Genomic DNA, 26,574 nt, shown 5'->3' with positions numbered 1-26,574 from the left:
CACCAAAATGGAAAGCCACAAGAAGGGGAGAGCAGACGGCTAGAAAGGCTGAGAGTGACCAAGGGCCACCACCTTGCCATCACAGAGTACCCCCATGGACAGATTATAGGGGAGCACTAAGGTTTAAAACAATTCCCAGGAGGAATGGTTCCTGCAGGGCTGACGTGGCTCACCTTGCCCTGCCCATCCCCACCTCAGCATGACTGCACAGCGAGGGGGAAGCACCCTTGCCACCATGGCAAGGGTGGCAATCCCTCTGCAAAACCCCCACACAGGGAACCCCGCCCTGCACCACCACCCTGAAAACAGTTTCCTCTGCTTGTAGCGGATCGAAAACAGAGGGTATGGCTTTTGAGACAAAGGGGGGAATAAAGAATATGCTCCTGGAATGGTAGAGTCCTAGCTTGCAAACTTAAAAAAACCAACACAAACATAACCCCAGAAAAATCAAGAAAGGACAAGCTCTTTTCACTACATCATTTTAATTGCATCGACACCCAGAAATACAAAAGAGGATACATGCCAAAAGCCACCTCTCAAAGAGCGGCATCCTTCCATGGTGGGTCTTACTTTCACACTTCTTTCACTCAAAAAAAAAAAAGAAAAAAAAATATAATTGCACCAGTTGATGTACAAACACAGTGTTCCCTTTTGCACATATTTGTGGATTCTGCTGCAACAAGGAGGGTGAAGCCCCAGCCCTTGCCCTGGCATTGTCAGAGTGGCTCCCTGGGAAACAAAAGAGTTGTACAAACACTATGAAGATTTTCTTACAAACTGCAGTGTTTACTGTTTGGGGGGGCGGGGTGTTGTGGGGTTTTTTGTTGTTTTTTTGTTTTGTTTTTTCAGTTTCAAAACTAGGTTTTGGGCCACTAATGGCTTGTATCTCTTATCTACAGTAAATTTAGCATATATTTTTATTTTTAGGAATGTGTAAGGCATTCTGGTAAGTTGAATGGTAAGGTCTAGGTTGCAGACTCATCAAACTGAAGTCCCTTCCTTTGAACTGTCCTCTTTCCCCTGGAGAAGGAAAAAAAAGAGGTGGGTTACTCAATTGGATCTCATTCTTTTTCTCATAGCAGCTCAAGCCCCAAAGCATTTCACAAATAGGCCTGGTCCTCCTGGGCAAGGAGAACCACGAGCATCATCTCATGTGGTCCCAGGGCTTCCCAAAATCCAATCAAATAATTTCTGGCAGCAAGGGCCACCTTGCCTCCAGTTTTAAAACACTGCCTGATGTGCATTTCCCTGGGCCTCCACTGGTATCAAGGGGAGGGATAGCCATGGTCACCAACAAGTACCGTTTCCTGAAGCTGTTCTTTCAATCTCTTCACCGTTTCTCTCTCTTTGGCCAGTTGGTCCTGGGCAACCTTCAGCAGCTCCTGCAGTTTGGCTGCTGCCTGACCCAGGTCCTTTGTTAATTTTTTTTCTTTTTCAAGTCTTTCCTACATGGGAGTCAAAAGAAAGCATCTGCCTGAGTCTCTCTTTTCCAGCTGGTGACCCTCCCCCCTCCAAAACACCCCAAGTCACCTCAGGTCTGCATCAAGCTGCCTCAGTAGCCACAAGCCAGAGGAGCACCCAATTCCCTCAGCAGAGACCAGGCATCACCCCACCAGCTACAACTCACTCTGCCATCTAATCTGGAGATGCCATGGGCTGAGAAAACCTCATGGTAACTGGACAGTTTCCCAGTACGTGAAAAGCCCAGGCTGTGAGAGCGTTCGCTCAGGGCATCGCACTTATCTTGGCCAAGATGGATGCAGTGGCTGTGACTTGCACCCTGCTGTCCTTCAGCCGTGGTGGAGCTCTCAGCCATCTCTCTGCAGGGTAACCATTGACCTTGCCCCACCCTCCTCAAAAATGATAAACCATGCCCTTAGTCCTGCTCAAACATGACTTTTGCTGTCCTGGCACAGTAAAATCACCTTGAGATGCTGGGCCTCCTCCGTGTCTGAAGCTGCTGCATTTTCAGACAGTCTCAGCTTTTCCAGCTCTGCTTGTAACGTGCATGCCGAGTTCTGGGCCTGGAGGGGTACACATACTACTCAGTAAGCACAGAACCAACAGTGGCAGGCATCTCCCACATGGTGTTCCGTATGAGCCGGGTCCCCAGTGGGTGTGCCCTTGGTAAAGAGCGAGGTTGTACAGCTGCCCTTGGTTGGACGCTGAGCCCAACGCGTCGCTTCTGCTGACCCAGCTTCCACCAGGAAGATGGTATTTCTCACCAGGAGTGGCATGAAACCCAGCTAGAGCCTTCAACCCTCGAGGGAAAGAGCTGGCAAAAGACATGGGGGGACTGGGAGAGGGGCAATTTGAGAGGCCAGTGTTGCCACATGCTGCTGTAAGAAGTTCTTCAGAAGTGTAAGGGAATAAATACACTGATGTCTGAGGTACGGACAGTGATGAGGAAACACCTTCAAATTAATTCTTGGGCTTCTTTAGCAGCCAAGAACTTATAAAGGCTTTGCAAACCTTTGTATCCTCCTTGCCCACACCTACCTCCTCCAGCTCCCATGCCAGCTTTTGCCGCAGCACTTGTTCCTTCTCCACCAGTGTTTTGTTTTGCTCCAGCTGGGTTTTCAACTGTTGAGAAAAGGGGAAAACACCCAGAAATAAAATTTAAAAATTACTCAAGAAATGAGCTAGCAGGGACATCACCAAGAAGGCTGGGCTTAGACAGAAGAAATAAAAATGGAAGCTTTCCCCAGGACATCAAAGGGCAATAGGTACCAGCATCCTTCCTCAGCACAAGAGCTGGAAGGATACTGATGTCTGGGGGCTTGGCTTTGCAGTGCCAAATTTTGCTTGCTCCTCAGGCAGTGTTGGCTGGGACATGCGATGAAAGGCACCCCATAAGGAAGATGTGCCTGGCAGGTCCCCATACTTGGGAGAAGGCCTCACAGTTAACAGGATTAAAGGAGAAAAAGCCCAACTCATGGCAGCACTGCTACTGGCAAGAGGTGTCAGCCTGAAAGGGAACAGCTACTGCTAATGCCTTGAGCCCAGCTCCAGCAATTTATGGAGCTCTGTAATCCTAATCCCCCCAGCTGGGAAGGGATCCTGGCACAACTTCGTTGGGGTGTCCCCTTTCTCCAAGAAGACCCAAGCCCTGAACCCAACAGGGCATTGTCACATGGCAATGCTGGCCCAAGGGCTTGCAGCATGCCCTGCCTGCATCCCCCCCAAATCTTGCCAGTCTGATGCAATGATGGAGGGCTCCCAAGGGGATCAACCTGGTGGAAGCCAGTTGGTTGTACATTCCCAGTGGGAACAGAACACGCTTGAAGGGATGGGGGGCTAGCTTCTCCCCAGCATACAGGACAGGAGACAACATAGCTGTGACAGCCCTGAGCATAGCCACGGGCAGTTCTCCATGCAGTTAAGAGATGGTGAGACAGGACACGCTTAATTAAGGGTCAGTGCCTCCACAGGCAGTGGTCTCACCATCCTAACCTTGAGGGGTACAGGCTTGCTTGGGTCAGCTTGTAACCCTGCTACCTCTCCATCCTGTACATGGCTCTTCATCTCACTCAGCTGCTGCCTGACGTGGAGGGAGGACCAGTAAGCCTGGCTCAGTTACACATCCCTGTGCAGCAGCTTTACACAGCTCATAACAACCTACAGATAAAGCCTGCCAGATGTTTTGCTTTCACGCAAGCCAAAATGTTTGGAAAAACCACCTCAGTTCCTGCCAGATGCAGGACAGTGGTATCTAACCTGGGTAGCCTGAGGCATCACAGCTCCCAATCGTGCAGAACACATGCTCATGGCTCATCTGCTCTGATCCTTTGGCACCTTTGTTTAGAACCACTGCCTGAGGGTTTGCATAACACAGTCAAGGTGTTAAATAAATCAAGGCAGAGTGGCAGGTCCCATTCTGCCATGGATCACAGCCAGGATGACTGGGAAGGCAGTTACTTGAACACTGCCCACTCCCAATCCCCCCACACTCCATTGACCACCAGGTCTCCATCCTGCATCACGGTAGCAGTGGTAGCCAAGCTGCAGGCTGAGTGTGCCTTGGCCAGAAGAAAGGGAAAGTTGCTGGAGGAACACAAGTGTGTCTCCTGGCCCTATATCCCAGTCCTCTCCCTACCACTTACCTGCAGAAACCTAGCCCCATCCTTCAGCTCCCTGAGTGACCTGTACATATGGGCTGCACAACCTCAGTCCTCCATCCAGAGGTGGATGGATGGATGCTTTAAGGCACCCAAACCCCTGTCTCATGATGGTGTTGGGGTAACCAGTGTCCAGTGGTGGGGCAGCTGTTTTTTTCTGCTACATACCAGCTTGCACAAATCTTGCTGCTCTCCCTTCCTTCCCACCGCAATCACGGGAGGAAAGACAAAAATAAAAATCTCCTCCTGTGTCTCAAACATCCCCTCTGAAAGTCTGGTGCCTGGCAGCACCAGGTTCCCCTGTGCACTAGCTTTGCCTTCTTCCTCTCCTCCCTGAATCCACAGCAAGGGTGCTGGCCCCACGGCTGGGTTTGCAAACCAACCCCAGGAGGAGCATCGGGATCCCATCAGGGCAGCTCCAGGGACCCCCCTTACCAGCGCCAGCTCCTTGCTCTGCTTCTGCGTTTCAGTCTTTGCTGCCACCAGCTGCTCCTGGGACTCTGACAAGAGCTGCCTCAACTGTTGAGGAGGAACAGAAAGGAAAAAAAAAGTCCTTTTATGCACTTGATTTTGGAATGCTTTGGCCCAAGGAAGCATTTTTACAATGCAACATATTCCCAAAGAGGTCATGATGTTATCGCCTGCTCACAGAGATGGCCACGAGACAGCTCCGTCTCACCTGAGCCACAGAAATCACAGAGGCCACCAAGAAGCAGTGCAGAGAGCATCTCCATACAGATCTCCCTGAACCATCACCTTGCCCATGGATCCTCTGACTTTCAGTGTCTACAACCTAGACTGGTGCAATTACCTCCACCTGTTTTCTCCTGCTTTGCAAAGCTGCAGAGCCCTGGGGCACTTCCCAGATCCCCAGGGCACTCCTCAAATCCCCAAAATGTGCATGGGTGGTGAGTCAGGGTTAGAAGAAAAACGTGATTAAGAAGGTAACAGCCACCACACTTACAACTTCAACTTCCTTTGTGTAGTTTTGACGTTCAGAACTGGCTGTCTGCAAGTGATTTTCCAATTGCATTTCCAGAAGAGAGGTGTATTCCTTTAGCTGGAATAAAAGAGAGGAAAGCAGGAAGAGGTTGATTGAGGTCCAACACATCCCAAACATCCCATGGTCAAAGTCTGCCTTCCCCATGGCAATAGAACCAGACTCAACCCAAGCAAAGCATCCATCTGCCTGGCACCTGTGCGGAGACCTTCTCCCGTACCCCCAAAACCTTACCTGATCTGTGTTCTGCAGATCTGCTTTCAACTTCTCCACCATGGCTTCAAGGGATTTCAGTTGGAAGTGTGACTAAAAGCAGAAAGCATCAGCGAAGGTCAGTGAACAGCATCTCATGTGGACAGTGAGCAGCTCTGGTTCAATCAAAAACTGGTTGATTTTTCACTCCCATCTCTCCCACTTCATCCTGTACCCAAGTGTGAAAGAGACCTGATAACAAAGTGAAGCTCTGCAGCCTGCAGAGGAGTTTTTCTTCTAAGGGAGGATGAGTCCAACATGCCCAGGCCATAAGTTGTGGAGCAAAGTAACACCTTCTGCCTGCAGGAATTCAGTTGGCTGCAGCCAGGTTTCAACACCCAAAAAACTGGCACCAGACTCTGAACAAGTTTCCTACTGAAAGTGCTCTTTGGAAGCAGCAAGGTAGACTTTCCAGTGAGGTGTCATGGACTTCACTATTAAGAGAAGCCAATCTACCAGAAAAAGCATGGGGTTTGCATTTAAACCTGAGCTGATTTTTGAAGAGGACTCCACAGATGCTGAAATTTTTTGGAAGGAGGAATTCACCTCTTCTCCACTAAGAGGCAGGACTGCTCTGGGACCTGCTCTAGCCACCAGGCATTCATCCCATCACACACACCACCAATAGCCATGTCATCTTGTGCAATCCTACACCAGCCCTCAACAGCAAGCACTGGTGCTCCAGGAGTCAGTGACAGGCTGAGAAATCAAAGATCTCTTGTACAAGAGCTCCCCCACCTCCCTGCAGTCCCAGTTAACTTCAAAATCCCATGTGATGGATGGGGAGAGGTAGACCATGGAAAATAGCTTCAACTCAGTCTGCATTCAAGAGGGAGGAGACAACATCAGTCTGCTTTGCAGAAAAGGCACAGCCACCCAAGTCCTCCCAGACTCAAGCTAAGTCGCAAGAGCTCATGGAACATGCTCCCTACCAACCCCTTAGGCAACAGCAGCTCTCTGGCAGCTGCTGACTGGCTTTTTAACTAGGAAAAGCAGTACCCAGAGCTAGACAGATAGCTGGACCCTAAACTATGTGCAGTACGTGGCTTGGATCTGAGCTCCTTTCTCAAGGCTCAACAAGTGCCAAGGTCAATCCATGTTTTGAGAGCAAGCCAAGTTCTCCAGAAAATGAGAGTTGAAGAGTGCTCTCCTCCCACCTAGCCAGTGCCCACCAGGAGGGTCCAGCCTGATTTCCAAGCATCAGAGCTTGGATTACTGAAGAGGTAACATGGTCTCACAACTATCACGCCTGAACTGAGGAGCTGAAGCCTTTCCTCCAGCTCCACTGACAGAGTCTAGGCACACACCAGGCAGAAATGTGGAATCTGGGAGGAAGACAGGTGCAGATTCTGGATGAGGTGGGATTTTTGGCAGTTGTTTTGGTGACGGGAGGAGTAGATTTTCTGGGGAGAAGAGAAAGTCTGCGTGTGTGGGGTTCAAAGTTAGCAGGCAGGAACACTTAGGGTCACCTTCTCCTGGAAGTCCAGCTCCAGGAGCAACAAACCCAGGTATGCTGCAAACACGTACCTTTTGGAGCTCTTCTTCAGAGGTTGTGAGCTTTGCTTTCCAGATCTTCTCCTCCTCTTCCACACTCTTTTGCAGGTTTTGCAGCATCCCTTCCTGTTGGCAAAGTCTCAGCTGAGCCCAAACTTCCTCCAGCCCCCACTAACCTGAGCAGTGCCAGGGCTGGAAGCCCTGGCATACCCAAAGCCTCTCCAGGAAGAAGAACGTGTGACAGAATTAGATGCCTTGGGTGGGGCTGGAGGCTCCTAATTCCTATTCTGGCTCAACTACCCTGCTCATCTGTGCCACATCCCATCACCACCAGGAAGGTTTCCAACACAATTAGGCTGAAGAAGAGCTCTAGAAACTTACATTTCTCTTATTCCTCTGTCTCAGTGACAGTCTTCCACATGGCAGCCCCCCCAACATACCGAGGGATGCTCACACTGAGCTCACGGGCAGCCTGGGCTGCTAGGAGACCTCTCAAGAGGTATTCCAGTGGAAGGCCAACACAGCACAAAGGGCAGCAACTTACTGTCTCTGCGAGGATAGTTCTATACTGCTCACATTCTGCTTGTAAAGTGCTTTGTGCTTCCTCTGCCTCTTTCAATTTAAGAGCTGAATCCTAAAAAGAGAGGGAGAGGAGGGAGAGAGAGGTGAGGAAAAGAAATACGTGACCTTCCAGCACTTCCTTTGCCCCTCCACTTTCCAGCCCCTTCACTTACCGGGGGCTCTGCTGTAATCACCTGGTGCTTTAGCACACTCACAGTCTTCTCCTTAAACTCCTGTAGCCAAGTATCATAATCCTGAGTTTGAAAAAAAGAGAACAACAAAGAAAGAGGATGCTTAGACATCTCTCCTTCCCATGTGGTGGATGCTCTGTGAGGGTCTGAGAAAACCTGTGCCCACCTGCTGTGAGGACACATTGACTCCAGGGAAGGCAGAGAGCAGAGTCTGCTTAGTTCGTGTCTGGAAAGCGTCCAGCTCTTGGGCCAGCTCTTCCTGTAAGAGAGACAAATTGTCATGGGATGGAGGTCTTGGGCACCTGCCAGCCAGGCTGCCAACACTGGTCCTGCTTTTCCGTGCCTACAGGGCAGCACAGAAAACCAGTCAACACAGAAAACTTCAGGAACCATGAAAACGTCACTTCCAGTTCATCCATCTACCCTGTTCCCCAACCACAACAGGAACCAGGGATACCCAGCCCTCAAGACAAACTTTGGAGAAGTTGGCAGGAGGGCTGGGCCAGCACTGCTCTTAAGAGGGCAAGCATGTCTGGTGGCTTCTATTCCTACACCAGCATCACTGCCAGAGAAAAATGCCAGGCTTACCTTTGCTTTTGTAGCAGCAAGTAGTTTTTCCTCACACGCCTTCTCCACCATGGTCAACGCTTCCATTGCTTTCCAGTTCTTTTCACGAAGGTCCTGTGGAGAACACAGAGGGCAATAAGCCGCAATTCATGCCAAAGGCCATGAACTTGCTTGTTGGTACTGAGGAGGATTTCAAAGCTTCCACTTCGGAAGTTGGGCAGTAGACCATCGGTTTGTTCAAGGGTCTTCCATCCCACTGCCTACATGCATCCCTTTTCCCTTCATCTTTGCAGTGGCTTGACGCACTGCATTGCTCAGGAAGTGGTCTTAAGGGAGCAGGGCAGAGCTGGAAGGGGGCAGAAGCTCTGTGTGGAGAAGACACAGGCCAAGTGGAGGGAGGACATAAGGTGGCCTCCACCTAATCGATACCACTTTACAGTAGAGGGAGAAGGAGCATGGGAGCAGTGAGATGTGAGGGAGCCTCCTCAGGGATTGCCTTGGCCCTGCCACGTAGAATCTTTCTGGCTTACCAGGTCCTAAACCTCCCAAGAGAACAGGGGACAGACGTATTACCCCAGGAGTCCATCACCTGCTACAGCCCATCAGCTTCAGCTGCACAGGCCAGTGGGGTGTTTGGACGTTTTCAGCTCTCCAGGAGACAAGGCAACACCTCCAGTGCTCTGTGGGGCTGGAAGAGCCTCTGACTGCACCAGAGAGCCGTCAGTATATAACTGTGATGGATTGTTGTTCACTCACGTACATTGTTTTTTATCTTTTGTTGCTCCACTGCCTCTCGCAGCTCTGTGGCTTCCCTTTCCAAGGATGAGAGCTGGTTTGTGTTCTCCTGGAGTCTGGAATAGCAGGATGCAGGAGTGAGTCTCAGCATCCATCTCCCTCCTGGGTAGCAAGCTCCTGAGATAGCCCTTCCTATCCCGGTCTGCTCCGGGATCTACACACAGCAGGATGGAGAGGGAGCAGGACTGAAAACCACAGCCAATGCAACACTGGAATAGGATCTAGTTTTTAAAAATCTTATGAGAAATAACAAGCAAGCAACTAGCTGTCTGGCTGTACACATACTAAAAGAGGAAGAAGAAAAGTGATCCAAAGGCCACAACTGAGACTCTTCCTATCCACAGCTTGTTAGGTTGAGATAGCCCACAGCTCCACGTTTTGGAAGTATCATCCTACTATCCTGAATAATCATAAATCAGGGCTGTCAGTTAGACACCAGAGAGCCTGCAGCTTCCCTCCACTCCCCCAGATCCACCATAGGCCCTGAAGGGACCCTCAGCTTGAGCAAACCAAGGAAGGTTCAGGTCCTTGATAAGAACTACGCAAGTCTCCTGGGGTCCCAGGAGAACTGCTGCCTTCCTTTAGAGGAATGCTGGATGTTTCCTGGCAACCGTAGCAGCTGAGAAATCCTTCCCCCATGCAGAGTCTGAACCTTCTCGGAGGTGCCCAATACATGGACAAGTAACAACAGGCATAAGTTGTGAATGAGTTGCAAACTTCATTCAAATGTCAGGAAACCTTTCTGCACCAGGGAATGGGGGAAGAGGTTATCAAATACTGGAACAGGGACCCAGAGAAGTGGTGAGTCTCCATCCTTGGAGATACCCGGAAACATTTTCAAAAAGCTTACTCTGGTTAGCCCAGCCTTGAGCAGGGACTTGGATCAGAAACATCCCATAGCTAGGACCAACACCACCACAACCTCCTATTCTGTAAGACTGGTCAGAATCCACGCGCTTGCCAGCAATTCAGTCCCACTTCAAAATGGACTGGCTGTTATTTGGGGTCAGCGCTGGAGCCAATAAATATTTTAAACAGCACTATGGGCCAGGATTGACCTTGATTTCCCAGTTTGGTAGTCCCCAAGCCTGACTGGAGGGAGGAAGCCCTCACCGACAGGCTCAGTGCTTGAGGAAGCCTGGGACACATGGACAGCAAGCTTGGAGGTGCCATAGCAGTCTCCATGTGCAGCCAGACCCACCTTGACTGCAGCTGCTTCATTTCTGCTTCATTGGCTGCCTGGAAGAGAGAAAGCACTTTCTGTACCTGCCCATGGCACATGATGCAGGTCAATCCTTTCTGTGGCATTCCAGAGGGGACCCCAGAAGAAAGGTAACACAGGTACTATGTGAGCAGTGTAACCCACTCCCCTCCTCCCACCCCAATTAAATGAGCACATAACCTGCAAGTCTCTGTCTTTTTCTGCCCCCCTCATCCGGCCTGCCTCCAGCAGAGCTTCGATGGATTTGATCCTCTCCAGAAGCTTCGTATTCTCCGAACTGGCATCCTGCAGTTTCCCTTTCACACTGTCCAACTCCATCAACTTACTTTTAACCTCTGCTTCGGAACTCAGTAGTTTGGCCTGCAGTTCTTTTGGAGGAAAGAGTAAGAAACATGGTAGGGTAGGTGCAAACAAACTGGAGACTCCCCATCCTGCCCTGCCCAAGCAGAATCTTAGCCAAAGAAGCCTTGGCTGTGAATGCTTTCAGGAGGCACAGAAAGGGGAGGTAGGGATTCAGGACAGCACAGGAGAGAGGCACTGGAGTAACATCCTACAACAGAACCATGGACCAGCCCACATCCTGCTCACACCAACACCAGGCAGCCTATCTTGGGTCTACTTGTAGACTCCTTGGACTAGCTCCACCGAGCACCCAGCTCTGGAAGTTCCCTGTCTGCCCCACAGCTCTTTCCATGCCAATCCCCATTTCTCACCAGCAATGCTCTGCTGCTGTCCTTTGGCCTTTTCTGCATCTGCTAACAAGCTTTTGTAGCTGGTCTGGGTTTTGCGGAGCTCATCACCGACTTCATCCAGCCTCTTCTGCAGCAGCACCTCCACCTCCTGTTGGGAAGCCTGCACAGCAGGAAGAGAAGTTTCCTACAGTGTAACAGACACCCCGGCCAATCTGAAGCAAAGCTCCATATGCCACAAAATGTTATTTTTAAGCTGTACTTTGGGGGATTTAAGTCACCCCTTCCTCACATTTCCCCTGTGCATGAAGCATCTCACCTCGTGCTCACATTTTATCATTTGCCCTCAAATTGGGAAGCAGACAATACCTACATGTCTCAGTTCTGGGCCAAGACCACCCTCCCCTCTGGAAACCTAAGCTCTGAAAAACTGCTTAAAACTCCGGTCCAAACACATTGCCTCAGCCCAGCAGAGAGAGGTGCTCCGCAGGACAGAGACATCCAACCACATGTTTCCACACATGGATGAATTTTCTGTGTGGTTTGGGCCAGGGAATACTTTTTTTTTCCATCTTGGAAAGCAGCAAGGAAGAGGCCTGGCCAAGGCAGGCATTTTGAGGGGAAAGGCAGAGGAGAAGGATGAGTTGCAGCTCTGCAGGTACAAATTGCACCCTTGCAGATGGAGAAACACTGAGGGAACAGAGAAAGGTAAACTAGCAGGATGGTCTCTGTCCAAGCGATGCTTCCAGTACACCAAGAAAGCAGGACTTCTCTGTTCTTTGAGGATTTGATTCCCTATCCTCAGCTCAGAGATCCAGGTGTTACTCTGTTACATTCTCCCCAGCACTTTAAACACATCCTTGACTTCAAAGTCTTCCAGCTAGTATGATTTATTTAATTAGCGTTAAGGTGTTGCAGCAAGCTGACAGCCCTGGAGAAGTTCTCCTAAAAGCATGTCTAAGAGCTTTGAGCTAGGAGTTTTGAGCCAGGAAGGTGGCTTCTGCCTTCACACCAGCTGTGTGTCTGCATCATGCCCCTTGCCTGCAAAAGTAGCTGGGGCTAAATGCAGCCCACCAAAAAGAGATGTGTACAGAAAAAAATAAGAGCAAGGATATCAAAGGTCCCTTGTTCTAGGAACACCTCTACAAAACCATTTTGGCACGTGCAGATAAAAGTCTCCTTCACCACAGTCCCTTCCTAAAGAGACCAGAGCAATTCAGAGGGACATATCCCTCACTCTGCTACCCTGGGATTAATGGTCCCAGCATCCACTTCAGCAGCATCCCAGCAAGAGCACTGTCAATCCCCCCAGAAGATGCTCTTCCCCGTGTGAGTACAGCCAGCCTGCCAGAAACACACCATTGTGTGCTCAGAGGCTCTACTTGGGAGGTGTCCTTTTAACACCCCTGAACACCCCAAACCCAGCCACAACAAAAAAAGCCACAAGCTCTATCTCCTGCACCAGGGAGGGAGAGCAACAGGCTTAAAAACATCTGAGCTTCAAGAGAGCACCCATAGAAGAAGAGCTTCAAGATCATGCTCCCTGGGCTCTGCTGGTGATGCAAGACATCAGACTCCTGTGCAAGATGCACAATGCATGTGACAAACTAATGGGGGGGGAAAGCAATTAGGAAGCCTGCAAGGCAGCTTCCTTCCCAAACATAGCTTTTCCCGTGGCCAAGTCCACAGATCCCACGCAAGTGAGCCACTTGCCCATCTCTGTGAGGGGAGTAGGTTTGCTGGTGCCTGCCTGACCTGCAGCTGCTCGTTCTGCTTCTCCAAAGCCGCCGCTTTGATCTCGCAGCTCTTCCTCTGCTGCTCCTCTTGCTGCAGTACCTCCGATTTCTCAGACAGCTCTCTCATCAGCTTGTTGCACTCCTGCCGTAACTTGGCCAACTCAGCATTTTGCCTGCATCAACAGAAGCAGGGTTATTTTAGCCCACAGGCCACTCAAGCCTCTCTGATGTTGCTTAGGGGGGAACACATCCTTCTGTTGTCATCATACAGGACCTGAAACACCTCAATGGCTTTGCTTGCCTATTTCTAGGACACACCTGGTTCTTCAGGGAGAGGCTGGAAGAGCTGTCAAATCACTTTAGAAAAGCTGCATTTCAGCCATGAGAAACATTCCTTTCTTATGAAGTAGAAGACATGAGGATCTGTCTTCCCAGATATAAGAGGAAACACTACAAGCAGCTGGAGTCCGCTCTGTAATTATTTGACTGCTGTTAATCACCAGTCATTTCAGACTTCCTATAAAAAGGAGTGTGAAATTGAAATTCTTCTACCTAGCTCCTTTTTTTTCTGCACACACCAAGCTGGTCTCCATTCTCTGCAGCATCACTCCCATCAAAGAGCCAGCTGCATTTCTTCTCAATGCAGTAGTATGAGAATATGAGCTTCCCTATGGAGGAAGAGTGCCAGAGTGCCTTCTGGTCTCCTCTCCCACCTCCAATGCCTGTTAGCTCTAGCATCAGCACAGGTGACCTCAATGCAGAGAGGGATGGGATCCCCCCGCCCTTCCATTTGGGAAGAACATCCTTGTTTCCCCTGGCAGCCCACCAAAAGCCATTTGGCAAGCTCTTCCTCCCTCATTCCCTTCTCTACCTCCACCTTAGAGAAAGGGAGTGGCCATGCCAAATGGTCAGCCAACCTCAGAGTTTGCCAGAGAACAGCCCCTCACCCCAACCTTACTTGCTTTCCATCTGGCTGGTGGCCTGGTTGAGGGCATCCCTCAGGATGGAGTTCTCCTGCTGCAGGCGAGCCAGCTGTGTGTTGGGGCCATTCTCCAACTGTTCCTGCAGGGTCCGGATCTAGAGGAGCCCAACAAGGGTTAATGCCACCACTGGCCCCTTTACTCTCCTTGTTGAAGCCCATGAGATGAGCAAGAGAGAGTGGCAAAGCCGGAGAGTGTCTGCTGATGCTGACAGCCCCCAAGGACATGACATCCCATGAGACTGCTCCTATGGGCCTCTTCTCCCTTGACCACCATGGTCCAGGAGCATCACAGGCTCTCGCCCCCCTCCTCCAGAGGCTCTTGCCCGTTCACATAGCTCAGTCTTCTCCTAAAGACCACACATCTGCCACCACAAGCCACCTGGCAGCTAAAGGAGGAAGCTTCAGAGTGCAGCATGGGGCTCACCTTGACCTGGAGCTGCTGCGTTTCACTGACATGGTCCTGGTAGCTGGCCTGCATGCGCACCTGCACCGCCGCCATCTCCCGCTCACGGGCCACCAGCTGCTCCCTCAGCTTGCCCTCTGCAGCCACCGCCCTGGCCCGCTCTGCTGCCAGGTCCTTTGAGCAAAGAAGTCATCCCGTTAGCTCTCAGAGTATGGGTTTTCCCATTTTAAGGGGATGTTAAACCATTGGCCTCCTAGTTCAGAAGACTAAAAAGTTTAGCACTTTCACTGGTGCCCCCATGTCCAGGTATGTTTAGCACTTACATTTCCTCCTGCATTTTGTTTTGGGCTCTGTGGCCACTGGATGCCACTGTTGTTCCATATTGGGCCAGCTAAGAGAAAGGAGTAAGACAGCCTGGAGTTTTATTCCCCACCTCCCTCCTTCCCCCAGGATCAATAACATCACATAACATTTGGGACCAAGCAGGAAAATTATACAGATGGACTTGCCAGCCACCAAGTTCAGCATGGTGAGGGTCTGTTCAGCCTTCAACACCCAAAAGAGGTGAGTCTGAGTAAGGAAAGGGCACTGTAGATAGCATCCAGCTCCCTACAAAGGCACATTCTCAGCTCAGGGGATCCAGGCAGAGATTAGAAGGGATTTGCTTTTCTCCCTGAAGCAGAAAAAAGCTGCAATCTCTTAAGGGAAGGGTTTTCTCCTGCTTCCCCTATGGCTGCCAAAGGGCACTACCCTGCAGTTCTTCAGGCTGGTGCCTCCCCAGACTGGATGAGGCCCAGGAGAGGAGGTCAGGTGGGGATCTCCTCCCCATTTTGGGAAGAAAACAGCAAACAGGTGAAGAGCCCAAAGAGCCCCAGGGCTTCACCTGCAAGGGCGGTAAGACGTAGAAAGCAGCAAGTGCTTACCTTGCTCAGCTCCCGCAGCTTGTTTCTGGCAGCAGCTGCATCCTCCTGCTCGGCTGAGAGCTGCTTCTCCTTCTCTTCCAGTTGGCGTTTCAGGGCAGCAACTGGGTCACCCTTCTGAGTGGCCTGCCAGCATGGGATGGCAAATCAGTGGGGATGACCACCTTCGGACCCATACCCTCCCTTTGCAGATGCGCAAAATCCTGCCCTCTGCTCCAGGGTAGAATTCAGCTCCAGTCTCCAAGGGGCCAGCCTGCCCAAAAGTGGGGTGCCTTCCATCCCCTCCCACTTTCCGAGCCTCGGCAGAGCCCTGGTAGCAGGTGGCCACAATGGCAATGGTAGCCCTACCGTGTGCCAGGTGTCCATGATGCCCATTTTCTCCGTCAGGATCTCGATGAGCTGCTGGGCCTCACCCTCACTGAACACCATGTTGCTGACAGTGGACATGAGTGTCTTGTAGGGCAGGTAGAGGGGCCCATCTGAATCTGTAGGTGCTAGGGAGGAGAGAGGAGGGGTTGGTACTGCTGGGGACAGAGGCAGAGATATAGTATCATTTCAGTTGGCTTTAACCCCACAACTACCACATCAAACCATCATCCACCCAGATTTCCACAGTCACGTTTGATGCCTCTCTAAGTGAAAGCAGTATGAAAAAGTGCTGGAGGTGATACTCACCACACATGTGCTTCTTAAGCCAGCTGCTACCTCTGCCTGGTTCTACTACTGGTCCCAGCACACTGCTATCACCCGTCAGCAAACTGAGTGTTTCTCAGCGGGAGCTGGGTATGCTTTGTCAATGCCAGGGTGCATAGATGTGTTGGGCATCAGAAGCTGGACTGCACTGCAATACAACCTTGCTGAAGGACGTCACCCCACGCAGTGGTGCCACTGATGCAGAATGCAGCAAGGTCATTTCCCACCTTTCACCAGGCAAGTTTGCTCAAGTTCTTTGCTAGGCATAAAACATGACTCCAACCCTTCCCCTACCCCTCTGATAACCTGGGAAAGCCAAGGAGCATCAGGGACCATGATGCTGTTGTACGACATGCACATGGTCACGATGGATAAAGGTTGTTGGGCAGTGGTTTAGGAGTTTACCACACGGTATCTACAGCCCAATGGGCTTATTTTCCTAGAAAATCACAGAAGAAAAAGCAGTTTGGAGGTCAGTAGCGCCAGAGCCCCCCCCCCCACCGAAGTTATTAAAACCAGGGTCTCTTGAACAAAAACCCTGGATACCCCGAGCAGCAAGGTTCAGAGAAGAAGGAGGAAGAGATGCTGCAGGAGTTGGAGCAGTTTCTCTGGTAGCCCCCAGAGAGGAGTCCATGCTGGAACAGTCCATGCTGAAGGACTACAGCCCATGGAAGGCCTCATACTGGAGCAGGGAAAGTTGTGAGGAGGAAGGAGCTACAGAAAGGGGCTATTATTAACTGACCACAGTCCCCATTCCCCGGCACCACTCAGGTATGGGAGTTAGAGAAGTCAAAAGGGAAGGAATGAAGTTGAGCCTGGGAGTGAGGGCGGTAGGGGGAAGGTATTGTTTTATCTTCTTTCTCATCTAGTTTAATTGGAAATAAATCAGTTTTCTGCAAGTCAAGTCTGTTTTGCCAGTGACAGTAATTGCTAAGTGATCTCTCTATCTTTATCTTGACTCATGAGCTTCCTCTTCTTATTTTTACCCCATTCTGTTGAGGAGTGAGAGTGCAGCTGGGTGGGCTTCTGGCAGTCAGCCACAGTCAACCCACCACAGCACTGGTGGCAGAGCCCAAGAATGCCTAGCAGCCTCAGCACACACTGCTTGCTCCTGGCTTCTGATAGATCCATTTGAGATGGAAGCACTAACCCTAGCAGCAGCAGAGTCTGTCTCACCAGTCACAGCCACTTCCTAGCAGTGCAACCAGGGCCCAATGCTTGGCTCACACTTTACTCACACTGGCAACCGAACTGATGCAGGACAGCACGACGCATTCCCTGGCTCAGTCCCACTGGGTGGAGGGACCAACACAAAGCAAAACTCTGCCCATCTCCCAGTGGTGTCATGCAAGAGAGCATTGCAAAGGCAGGCATGATGCAAACCCCACCTTGCAGCTGGCACGTGGAGCCTGGGCAGCCTGCCAAGCTGTGGCACAAGGAAGCCTATGCTGACACCAAGCCCATGTACAGAGCTGGAAACTGTGCTTTGCTAAGGAAGCAGCTGAACAAGAACCAGCCATGTGGCAAAGCTGCCATGGGAAAGCACAGCAGGACAAGGGGTCTGAAGAGCCACTTCTTCCACCCAAGGGAACTTGGGTGAAACAAACTACGCAAGAGAAAAACACCGCAAGCTGCTCTCATCAGGTTTGCCATTGGTTTCAGTGCTGAGCATGTGTCTTTGAACACTGATTTTTATCTGCCACAGGATAATTTGTTGCTTTTGTCTTTGAAGAGGAGAGACCACAGCTTGCCAAAGGCTGCCCACAAGACTTTGGTCAAACTGCAGTCGGCTTCAGGGTGCAAATACTGACTAGAGCTTTCCTTTGAAAAATCCCACAGGAGCAGCTAAGAAGACAACATTCTTGGCTTTTACTACATGCAGGATTGGCACTTCATACCAAGGGAATACCCAAGTTTGGAGCAGCCAGAAAAACTCCAAACTTAACAAATGCTAAAAGTTCATTTCCCATCCACATTCCCTTAGCTGTTACAGCTTGGATTTAGGGCTACGTTTTCCAGTGTTAGAGAAGTGCATCCGTGAATGCACACAACAGACCAGTCACCTCTAGTTTTCCCAACACCATCACGGCAATATGCTCCAGAAGCAGTTTCTCAAATCCTTTCAAACTGCATCACTATGTGGAGATGGCCTTTAGTAAAACCCTTTCCTCAGAGGAACAGATACAAGGGTTTTAACCCAATCTTGGAAACCAGCAGCTGCAAATGTCCTGCTGACAAACAGGCCCTCTTCCAAAACGTGGGTGTGGAAACTGCTAGCTTACACAGCAACCTAGGTTTGGATGTGCTGTAGAAGGCTAGCAAGGAGGGATGTGTTTTTATTTGGTAGGTTTGTTGGGGTTTTTTAGTAAATAAAGAAAGAAATGAGACCTATGCACACCTGAGGACACCTCAGAGACTTCTCCCATGTGTCCACATGGGAACAATTCTACAGGTCTGAAAGCATGCATATTTTTAGTGCCAAAAATAAATCTCAAACTGTTCCCTTTGGTAAGATTCGGCAAGAATCCAGCCACAGGGCTGATTTCCCCCTTCCTACACCTATTTATAACCTGGAGAGTTCAGGACCACTTCCTTTAATCTCTTCCATCTCCGAGTCAATCAAGTGACGCATGATTGATGATGGGTAAGTTTTCCCTTCCCTGTGACATGTCCAAAGTCATTTCCCTCTAATTACCCTATGATCAATCTCCTGTAGTATAAAATCCCATCAATCCCCTCTCCTTGAAGAATCCTTCTTCACCTCCTCTGAAGAACAAGGAAACTCTAACAGTGACCCACTTCCACGTAGAACTGTGGTACAGCTCCTCTGTGCTTTTAATAATCACAGGTGTGTGGGGAAAACACCTTATCTTGGCTTTTCACCCAGATGTCCAGCACCTTGACAGCTGTCCCTCTCCCAGGATGGGTACACGCACTTCCCATTCATTCCCACGTGCAGATCTGCTGAGATCCACAACACAACAGCAAATCCAAACAGTACCTGTGTGCAGGACCAAGGAGCTAAGCACCAACTAGAGGTACCTGATCAGGAGGCAACACACTGCAGAGTGAAAATAAGTCAATAAACTCTTGACTTCAATTCTACTTCCCCAGTACAGGCTTTTTTAGCTCACTTATCCCAAGGTGCACATGGCCCATCTCACCAGAGACAGCCTTTCTAGAGCTGTCCTGTTTCCAACACTGAAGAATCATAGAATGATTTGGAGAAGGGACCTTAAAGATCTTCTAGTTCCAATCCCCAGGCCACAGGGTCAAGAATGAAGAGATCTCAGAATGGGATAGGCCTGTTTTAACAGCACCAAGATGCCCTGCTGGCTTACTCTGTGGGGATATTTGGTAGAGGAATTTGGCCTTACCTGGCTCGCTCTTCTTCTTGGATGCAGCCTTCTTCTTGACAGGTCCATCATGCTTCTGCTCCTCATGGGTCAGAAGAGCATCGATTTTCTTGATGGTGACAGAGTTGACAGGAGCACTTTGCTGTGTGCCAACGGGGGGCACAGCCACAACAGGCACCTCCTTAGGGGTCACCTCCAGGACAGGAGAACTTTTGGGGACACTGACAGGAGCTGAAGCCAACATCGGGCTAGAAGCAGGCTCTACCTTTGCCACCTTCTTCTCCTTCTTCCTCTTATCCTTAGGTGAAGGAATAGGTTTCTCCTTTTCCTGAGGGACAACTGACACTGCTGCAACTGGAGATTCAACTGTTAGAGGCTCAAGCACCACAGCAGGTTCAAGAACCACATCCTTGGGAGGGTCTGTCACTTCCTGAGTCATCTGCTGCTCTGGGATCTTTCCATTAGGTTTCTCTTCCTTTTTCTTTGCTTTTCCTTTTTTCTCAACAGGTTTCTCTTTTTTCTTTTTTTCCATTTTCTGCTGCTGGGTCTTCTCAAGCTCTTTGCGTTGTTTGGCCAAGGCTTCCTCATAAGATGTCTCCTTCATGGAGAAAGTGGACACCAGGAAGATCCCAATGGCTGATATCACCATAAAACCTCCGAAGACCACAACACCCAGTGTCTGAGGGTCATACACGTCCATCCTGCCTTATTCTTCTGTGCCTGCAAGACACCAGAACAACAGCTAGGAGTAGGGCAGGGGGAGGAAAGAAATGCAATGGCTTCCCTGAGCAGGGAGTCTCACATGGACATTTGTGCCTCCAAACAGCACCACGCACCGAAAAGACAAACACTCAAGATTCACACAACTGAGGGCGATCTGCCCACACACCCCCAAGTTTGTGCTCCTCTGCTGCACTGCCCACGCACAGCATTCTGGTTGTACCCCAGCGACTAAACTGCACCAGCTGCAGCAATCTCCTGAAGAATCGAAGAGGGGGAATTAAAAAACAGGGATGCAATCAGAGACAGCCACGAGCCTCATTCCATATCCAGTGGGATGGTTTTGCATGACCCTAGGCAATACCTGCAGCAGTAAGAGAACCTATTTCAGACTATTTGGTGCAGGTTGGCCAAGATCTGGGCTTTCCCTGGAGCACCTGACTTTCTCACTGAACCCAGATGCACATTTAGGTCTCAGCTTTGGAATAAAATATCCCTCTGGAAGGAGAAAGTATGTACAGGAGAGTTTTCTCCAGCTTTGCAGCAGCCCTTCCCTTCTTCCTTTGCCACCTGTACCCTGTGGCACTGCTGAATTCTGTCCAGCCTGGCAGGGAGGATGTACAGTGTGTCCCACTGGGTAGCTGCTCCCGGCTCTCACTGAGAAGAACCACCCCAGCAACAATGCTGTATGCATGGACACCACACACAGGAGCAACTCAACCACTTTCACCAATAAAAGTCATAAGTTCAAGCTAACAAAAAAAGTCAACCATGGTCATTAATTATCTCATTTTCCAAAGAGACTTCTGCAGGAAGAAGTGAAACTTCCAAAGGGAGTGCTGGATATGGTGCTTCTCTTTCCACCTCTGCTATTAGCTGGGGAGAAAACCGGGCACAGGGGTTTCTCACCGGGCACTTCTCATTCTCCTCTCCAGTTTTTCCACCTGTATAACACCCAGAGCATCAACAGAGACCATACTGCCTGGTCTGAGATCTGGCAAGCAGGGTGCAGTCACACCTGGAGAAAGATGCTATTACCTCCACTCTTCTTAATGGCTAATTGAACTTTGTCCTACTTTCAACACCAATTGCTGCTGTCCCATGCATGTGTTTCATCCATCAGGTCATCACTTCCATGTGGCAATGAGATGGCTCATGAGCCCCTAGACTGCTGGTGTCAGGTAGTTAATCTGTGAAGGGGCACTTTCAAGGAGTTGCCAAGGCTGTGGTTTCTCATCATTGTGACCCAAAACAGGATGAGCAAGATGCAGAAAGTCCTCAGCTATCAGAAGTTCTCATCCCCACGCTTACCTGTACTCATTAGCAAATTTCCTCTTTAAGAAGTTGTGGGTTGAGGAGGAAGGGAGGGGCTAAAAAGGGAGGAGGCAAAAATAAGAATAAAACTAAGGAGATCAGCTTTTTTTCAAACCATAGTGATTGCAAGGAGGTACTTCAGAGGCTCTTCCTAACAGCTGGAGAAGTGAACTTGCAGCTGCGTCTGCAGTTCAAAGCTGCTCCTGCAGTGAGCTGGGGACAATGTAATGGAAAAACTCACCTCCAACACCCAATCAGGGAGTGCAGAGCTGGGAGGAACTGCAAAGCACCCATCTCCCACTGGAGAAGGATGCCTTAGGGAAGGATGTTCTAACCAGCAGCCCAGTTCTCCCTGCCCACCTCTCCAAACATCCCAGGCAAAACAGGAGAGGGAAGCTGGTAGGCAGGAGGGCTGTCAGCACCACCTGGAACCAGCTTCCCCTGTCAGGGCCAATTTTCTAACCCATGGCACCACTCGAGTGTAGTATCACAGCTGATACTACAGGCATCATTATTTCGCATCTACTCCGGCCATTTCAAACTTAAATGGCCTTAGCCCACTCCATCCCAGCACATCTGGTGCTAAGTCACTGACTAGTAGCATCGCTTTGGGATGGTCCCAACCAGGACAGACAGATTATTCCTAACCCATAGGATTAAATGGACTTGGATTTCCTCTCCCTGGCAGTAAATAAAATGTAGGGCTGGAGAACACATACCCACAACCTTGTGTTGGGCTTATGGCTACACCAAACCATCCAGGAGCTGTTTTAGCAGCAGAAAAAGGCAACCTGCATTCCTCACCCAGCAACTGAATCACATCAGTAAAATTAAACCCTTCCTGACTTCACACTGCCACAGCTTCATATATAGATAAAAATCTGCTGCTTCAGCTTCGGGTAAGAGCATCCCCAATGCTGACAAATGCACCCCACCAGCTGGTACTGCCACCCTCAAAATGGTGGGAATAGAGAGAAAAATCCAACTCTCCACTACAGAGGATGGGTGAAAGGACAGAGGGGGAGAGGGTGAGGTTGGTAAGATGGCAGTGCTGGACACAGCACCAGACCCTCTGCCTGCCCAACATCTCACCCTCCAGGGCTGAACCCTGGAAGCCCTTACAGTGTTTGAGCCCCATGCTCCCTCTCCCCTCCAAGCAGCCTCACCCAGCCCCACCAGCTGCAGTAAAAGCTGCCTGCACCTTGCCTCTTCTCCAGCTTTACAGCCAGGGTGAGATAGGATGCAGATTAGAGCTGAAGTCTTCCTTAACTCAACAAAAACACCCCAACAATCCCCTCCAAACCAAAACAAATACCAGAAAAAAGCAGCTGAGAGCACTAGATAGAGGAGCTGTGGACCTGCAGAAGAGCCATGGCAGCAGCCAGGTGCTGAAAACAGCTGAGATGCTTGCAAGAGCCATCCAAGCTCCCACCTCTGGATCAGAGAAAGCCCGTGCTGTTCCCAAGGACAGGTGTGCCAGGAGAACATCCACAGTGAAGAGTGAGAGACGCCAACGGGTCAGCAATCACTCTCAGCAGCGCTATCATGGCAAACTTTCGTCCTGTCCCAATGCTCATGCCCTGCAGCCTGCAGCACGGGGCTGGTCCTGGCAGACCCAGTGCGGACTTCAAGGAGCAAGTTCTACCTGTAGAGTTCCTCCTGCGGTCGAGACTTGACACAACCAGCCCAGCAGCTTGTTCAGGGAAGAGCCTATCTCTCCAAGAATGCAAAGACAGCAGCAGGTTGTACACAACCAAAACACACTTAAATCAAAGCAGGCTGGCCTTGGCATTTGGGGGATAAGGAAAAGTCTTCCTCTGGGAACTTACTGAAGCATAGATACAAGTAGCATTTATGTCACAGCATTAGCATCAGGGGTGAAGCTGTGCTTTGGCATTTCCTGACCTTGCCACCTTTGCCCTTTGAAGTGCTGAAAGTTTGCTCCTGGATTTGCACAGCAAGACAGCAGTCCTCTTTGCAAGAACCATGGTAGGTGTGCATGTGCCTTGCCCTTCAGCAGGAAAGCCCTCCATGCTTCCTGCCTGCACTAAGCCTTAGCCAGGACATGGCAAAATAGGGCAGCAAAGATATCATTGCTTGTCTGCTCACAGACGCCTAAGGGCAGTCTCACATGTTCAGCTTGACAGCCACACTTTGAAGAGGCTCAAAGACTTCAGCATCCTCCCTTCTGTAACTTCTGGTCCTCCATGGGACTTTGCATCCGCAATGGTATTTTTCAATCTGACGCCCAGATTGCCCTGGGAGAAGGTTGTGCCTTAGGGGTGCACAGACACCACCAGTTATCAGAGTCCATCCTCAAAAAATCAAGTTCACGTGCAATATTGAGCACATATACCTCCATGAAATTTCTTGAGCAGAATCATCCTCTACTCCTTCCCCAGCCAAAACAGTGGAAATCACAAAATATTTCCATGAGCAAACTCCTTCCCTAATAAAGCTTTTCACCACCACAAGAACAGGAATACACTGGACAACTGGTATTTCATTTGGCCTTCTCATGTAACAAGAGCTGGCTGAAATGCTGTTCTCCAACTCTTCCGTTCCTGGGCCTTGTTATCCATCAAATTTCCCAACATCTCAGGTAACAGCCCAAGAGATCTGACCTCCCTCGCCTCCCTGCATGTGCCATCACCTCTGTTTGACCTGAGCAAAAGTCCAACTTGCCTTAAGGAAGCTAAACCAGTAAAGCACTCGGCCTTGCTGGTTTTTGAGCACCAATTTCCAGGATGAACCAACCCAGAGACATGTGACGTGACAGCACCGGGGCCGTGCTCAGTGTCTTGTAGTCACATCTGTCACTGACAGCTAAGAGTCAAAAACCAGGCTAGAACCTTGCCATCTGTTCAGCCTTTCCTCCCCTGCACCCACACATGAAATCCATGGGAATTTGGTATCTTTGCAACCCAGCCCTCCACCATCCCTGGCCTAAATGAGCCAGGCCAAGTGTCAGGTGGGCAGGAGCAAAGGAAGAGACAGGTTGTACAGTAACTACAGATATATTATTTCTTTTCAAAGCCAGAGGAAAATCTACATTGTCTCCTCCTGGTCTTGACAGGTGCGGCAGATGGGTGCAACAGTCCTGCAAGCAGGACTCAGTTCCCCCACCAAACCAAAACTTGCACTTCAACATGGTGTCAAGGTGGCATCTCAGGTTAGAGCAATACACAAGAGGTAAAGGGGGGGCAGAGGGAAGGGAAAGAGAGAATTGGACTCACGCAGATGGGTTCTGCATAGCCCACGGCAACACCTGCCTGTTAAGCACCTGCAGCTCCCTTTCCTCTACATCTCCCAGTAGGTTAAAAAAAATGGAGGGAAAGGGCAAGGAAGAGGGAACTGGGAGGCCTGATCCTGTGAACAGCAAGCCAGCCCATCAGCAGGAGAAACAACAGCACTGCTAGCAGATAAAAAACAATCACCAGATACTTCGCCTGGAGTTTCTCTCTGCCCTACTGCAATAGACTCAAAACTAAAAATAAATGAGGAAAACCTGCACACCATGAGCAGATCCTGCCCACATCCCCAGCCTCTGCTTAAATACATTTACTCTGTTTAAATACATTTTCTGTGTGACTGTGCACTTGCAGCCTCCTGGCAGCATGTGTTACTCTACACAGCAACTCCAGATTAGCCAATCCTCAACAGCTATAACTCAACTTAACTGAATGTGTCTTAGTGCTCCATTAACTCTTGCAGCAGCAGCCAGCTGACTTGTGCTTGCCAGCAGTGCTTGGCAGAGCTGCCAGCTCCCTTCCTAAGCCTCGGAGTGAAAAAACCGGCAGAAAATACATATATATATATATATATATATATATATATATATAAAGAGTATAACAGCACCATAACACAGCTGCAGTTTGACTAATCTCTGCGGCAGTTATTACAAATTTTCTCTCCCCTCCCCAGCCCAAAGCAGTTGGCCCTCATCAGCTCCTCCCTGTGGCTCACTTTCCAGGTAGCCCCAGTTCTATCCAGCCATTTCCCGATGATGCAGGCAAGCAGAGGCCACTGCCACTGCTTCGGCGAAGGGCAGAGCTGACATTACAGGTGTGGAGGCTCCTCCGTCGCGTCCAGCCACGTGTTCAGCACACGCTCTCCCCCTGGCCTGCTTCCCAGCGGGCGAGGAGTGGGGCATTCCATCGGCAGACCCGGGGGAAGCCTGGTGATGTCCAGGTTGGAAAGACCCCAGGGTGGGGGTCTCCACTTACGGGGTCGACGCCTCTCTCCGAAAGCTCGGGGACCCCGCACTGCTGGGGTTTTCCCGATGCCAGAAGAGTTCTGTTGAGGGGGCTTAGTTAAGGGGAAAAAAAATAAACAAGAGACAACTGCCCGAACGTCGTGACCTTCTGTAACCGCGGTTAATCAGATTAATGTGTGTCATCGGGCCGGCGCTGGGGCTGGGCCGGCGGCGCTCGGGGCCTGGACCTCGCCTCCCCCGCTCCCCGGTCGCACACGCCGCCATTCCGCGCAGCCCTGGCCACGCCGCGGGCCATTCATCTGCCCGGCCCTCCGCAAACGGGGCCGGACCCCGAGCCCGGGATCCCACCTTCCTCCCTGCCCCGATTAGCCCGCGGGACACCCCTCGGGGCCGGGAGCGGCGGGGCCGCTGGTCGGAGGGGGAAGTCCTCATCCCGCTCCACGTCTGCCGACTGCCGGGGATGGGAGAAACGCCAAGCGGGGGGTCCCGCTCGCAGCACGGGGCAGACAGAGAAAGAGTCGTGGAAGAAGTGGCAGGCGAAGGGGAAGGGACTGCCGCCGCCACCCCTACCCACCCGTGCCAGGTCGCGGTCCCTCCTCGCTTTCGTGGACGTGTGGAGTCGTGGCACTTTCCGCCGCTGTCTCGCCGGGCTCGATCGCCGCGTCCCGCCCCGCCGCTCCGCTCCGCACCGCGGGGCCCACTCAGTGTGGCGGGGCGGGGCGGGGCGGGGCGGGGCGGGGCGGGGCGGGGCGGGGCAGGGCGGGGCTCGGGCTCGGGGTCCCGGGGTCCCCGTCTCTGCCTCGCCGCTGCCCGCCGCGGAGCCGTACCGGTGGCTGGAGCGGGCGTCGGGAGGAGGCGGGCTGGGGAGGGGATAGTGAGCGCCCCGGACCCGGGGAGCCCCGCGGACCTTTGCCCCCGGGCTGAGCTGCCAGGGACCGGTCTGCGCAGGCGGTGGTTGCCCGCCGGCCTTTGCCGAGGATGTCAGCGTCATCCATGAGGCGTAGCGGGGAGACGATGGTTGGGGAATTCGAGGACTTCCCTGGAAGGGCTGGAGGTCCTGCTCCACGCTGGGACCCTCCTCAAGGGCTGGGTGTGGGCACCATGAAGCAGATTGGACCTGAAAGATGACTGCTCCCGGCAGGAACCTTTTATCAAGGTTTGCAAATGCTGTGTGGGTAAACAGCGCTAGGACTGGTACATCATCCATCAGCTTGTGGGTCTAAGGACAGGGACAAAACCGTGCCCCCCATAGCCAGTGCCACCCAGTACAGTGGCTGAACTCTCCATACATGCCCTCTGTGTGCCTCCCATGGCAGGGCAGAAGAAACGCAAGGTTTATTACTCA

General features: G+C 51.0%; 1 protein-coding gene across 1 annotated transcript; it reads right to left on the bottom strand.

The window, feature by feature from the left end:
• Nucleotides 1–465: 465 nt before the first annotated feature.
• On the bottom strand, nucleotides 466–25,968 carry RRBP1 (ribosome binding protein 1). The gene is made up of 23 exons (XM_050315572.1): nucleotides 25,804–25,968; nucleotides 19,001–19,699; nucleotides 15,279–15,424; nucleotides 14,934–15,056; nucleotides 14,032–14,184; nucleotides 13,584–13,702; nucleotides 12,645–12,798; nucleotides 10,914–11,052; nucleotides 10,381–10,568; nucleotides 10,180–10,217; nucleotides 8,944–9,034; nucleotides 8,205–8,297; nucleotides 7,783–7,875; nucleotides 7,599–7,679; nucleotides 7,409–7,498; nucleotides 6,898–6,990; nucleotides 5,353–5,424; nucleotides 5,083–5,178; nucleotides 4,554–4,637; nucleotides 2,500–2,583; nucleotides 1,926–2,024; nucleotides 1,302–1,445; nucleotides 466–1,020 (listed from the first exon to the last, which is right to left on the bottom strand). The coding sequence occupies exons 2-23, from the start codon at nucleotides 19,677–19,679 to the stop codon at nucleotides 982–984; spliced, it is 2,898 nt and encodes a 965-aa protein (XP_050171529.1). The 5' UTR covers nucleotides 19,680–19,699; nucleotides 25,804–25,968; the 3' UTR covers nucleotides 466–981.
• Nucleotides 25,969–26,574: the final 606 nt, after the last annotated feature.

This window comes from Myiozetetes cayanensis, unplaced genomic scaffold (assembly GCF_022539395.1).
Source record: "Myiozetetes cayanensis isolate MyiCay16 unplaced genomic scaffold, myiCay2020 scf2-11, whole genome shotgun sequence".
Lineage (NCBI taxonomy): Eukaryota > Metazoa > Chordata > Aves > Passeriformes > Tyrannidae > Myiozetetes > Myiozetetes cayanensis.
The sequence above is the reverse complement of the archived record's forward strand: the minus strand, read 5'-3'. Positions and strand labels throughout refer to the sequence as shown.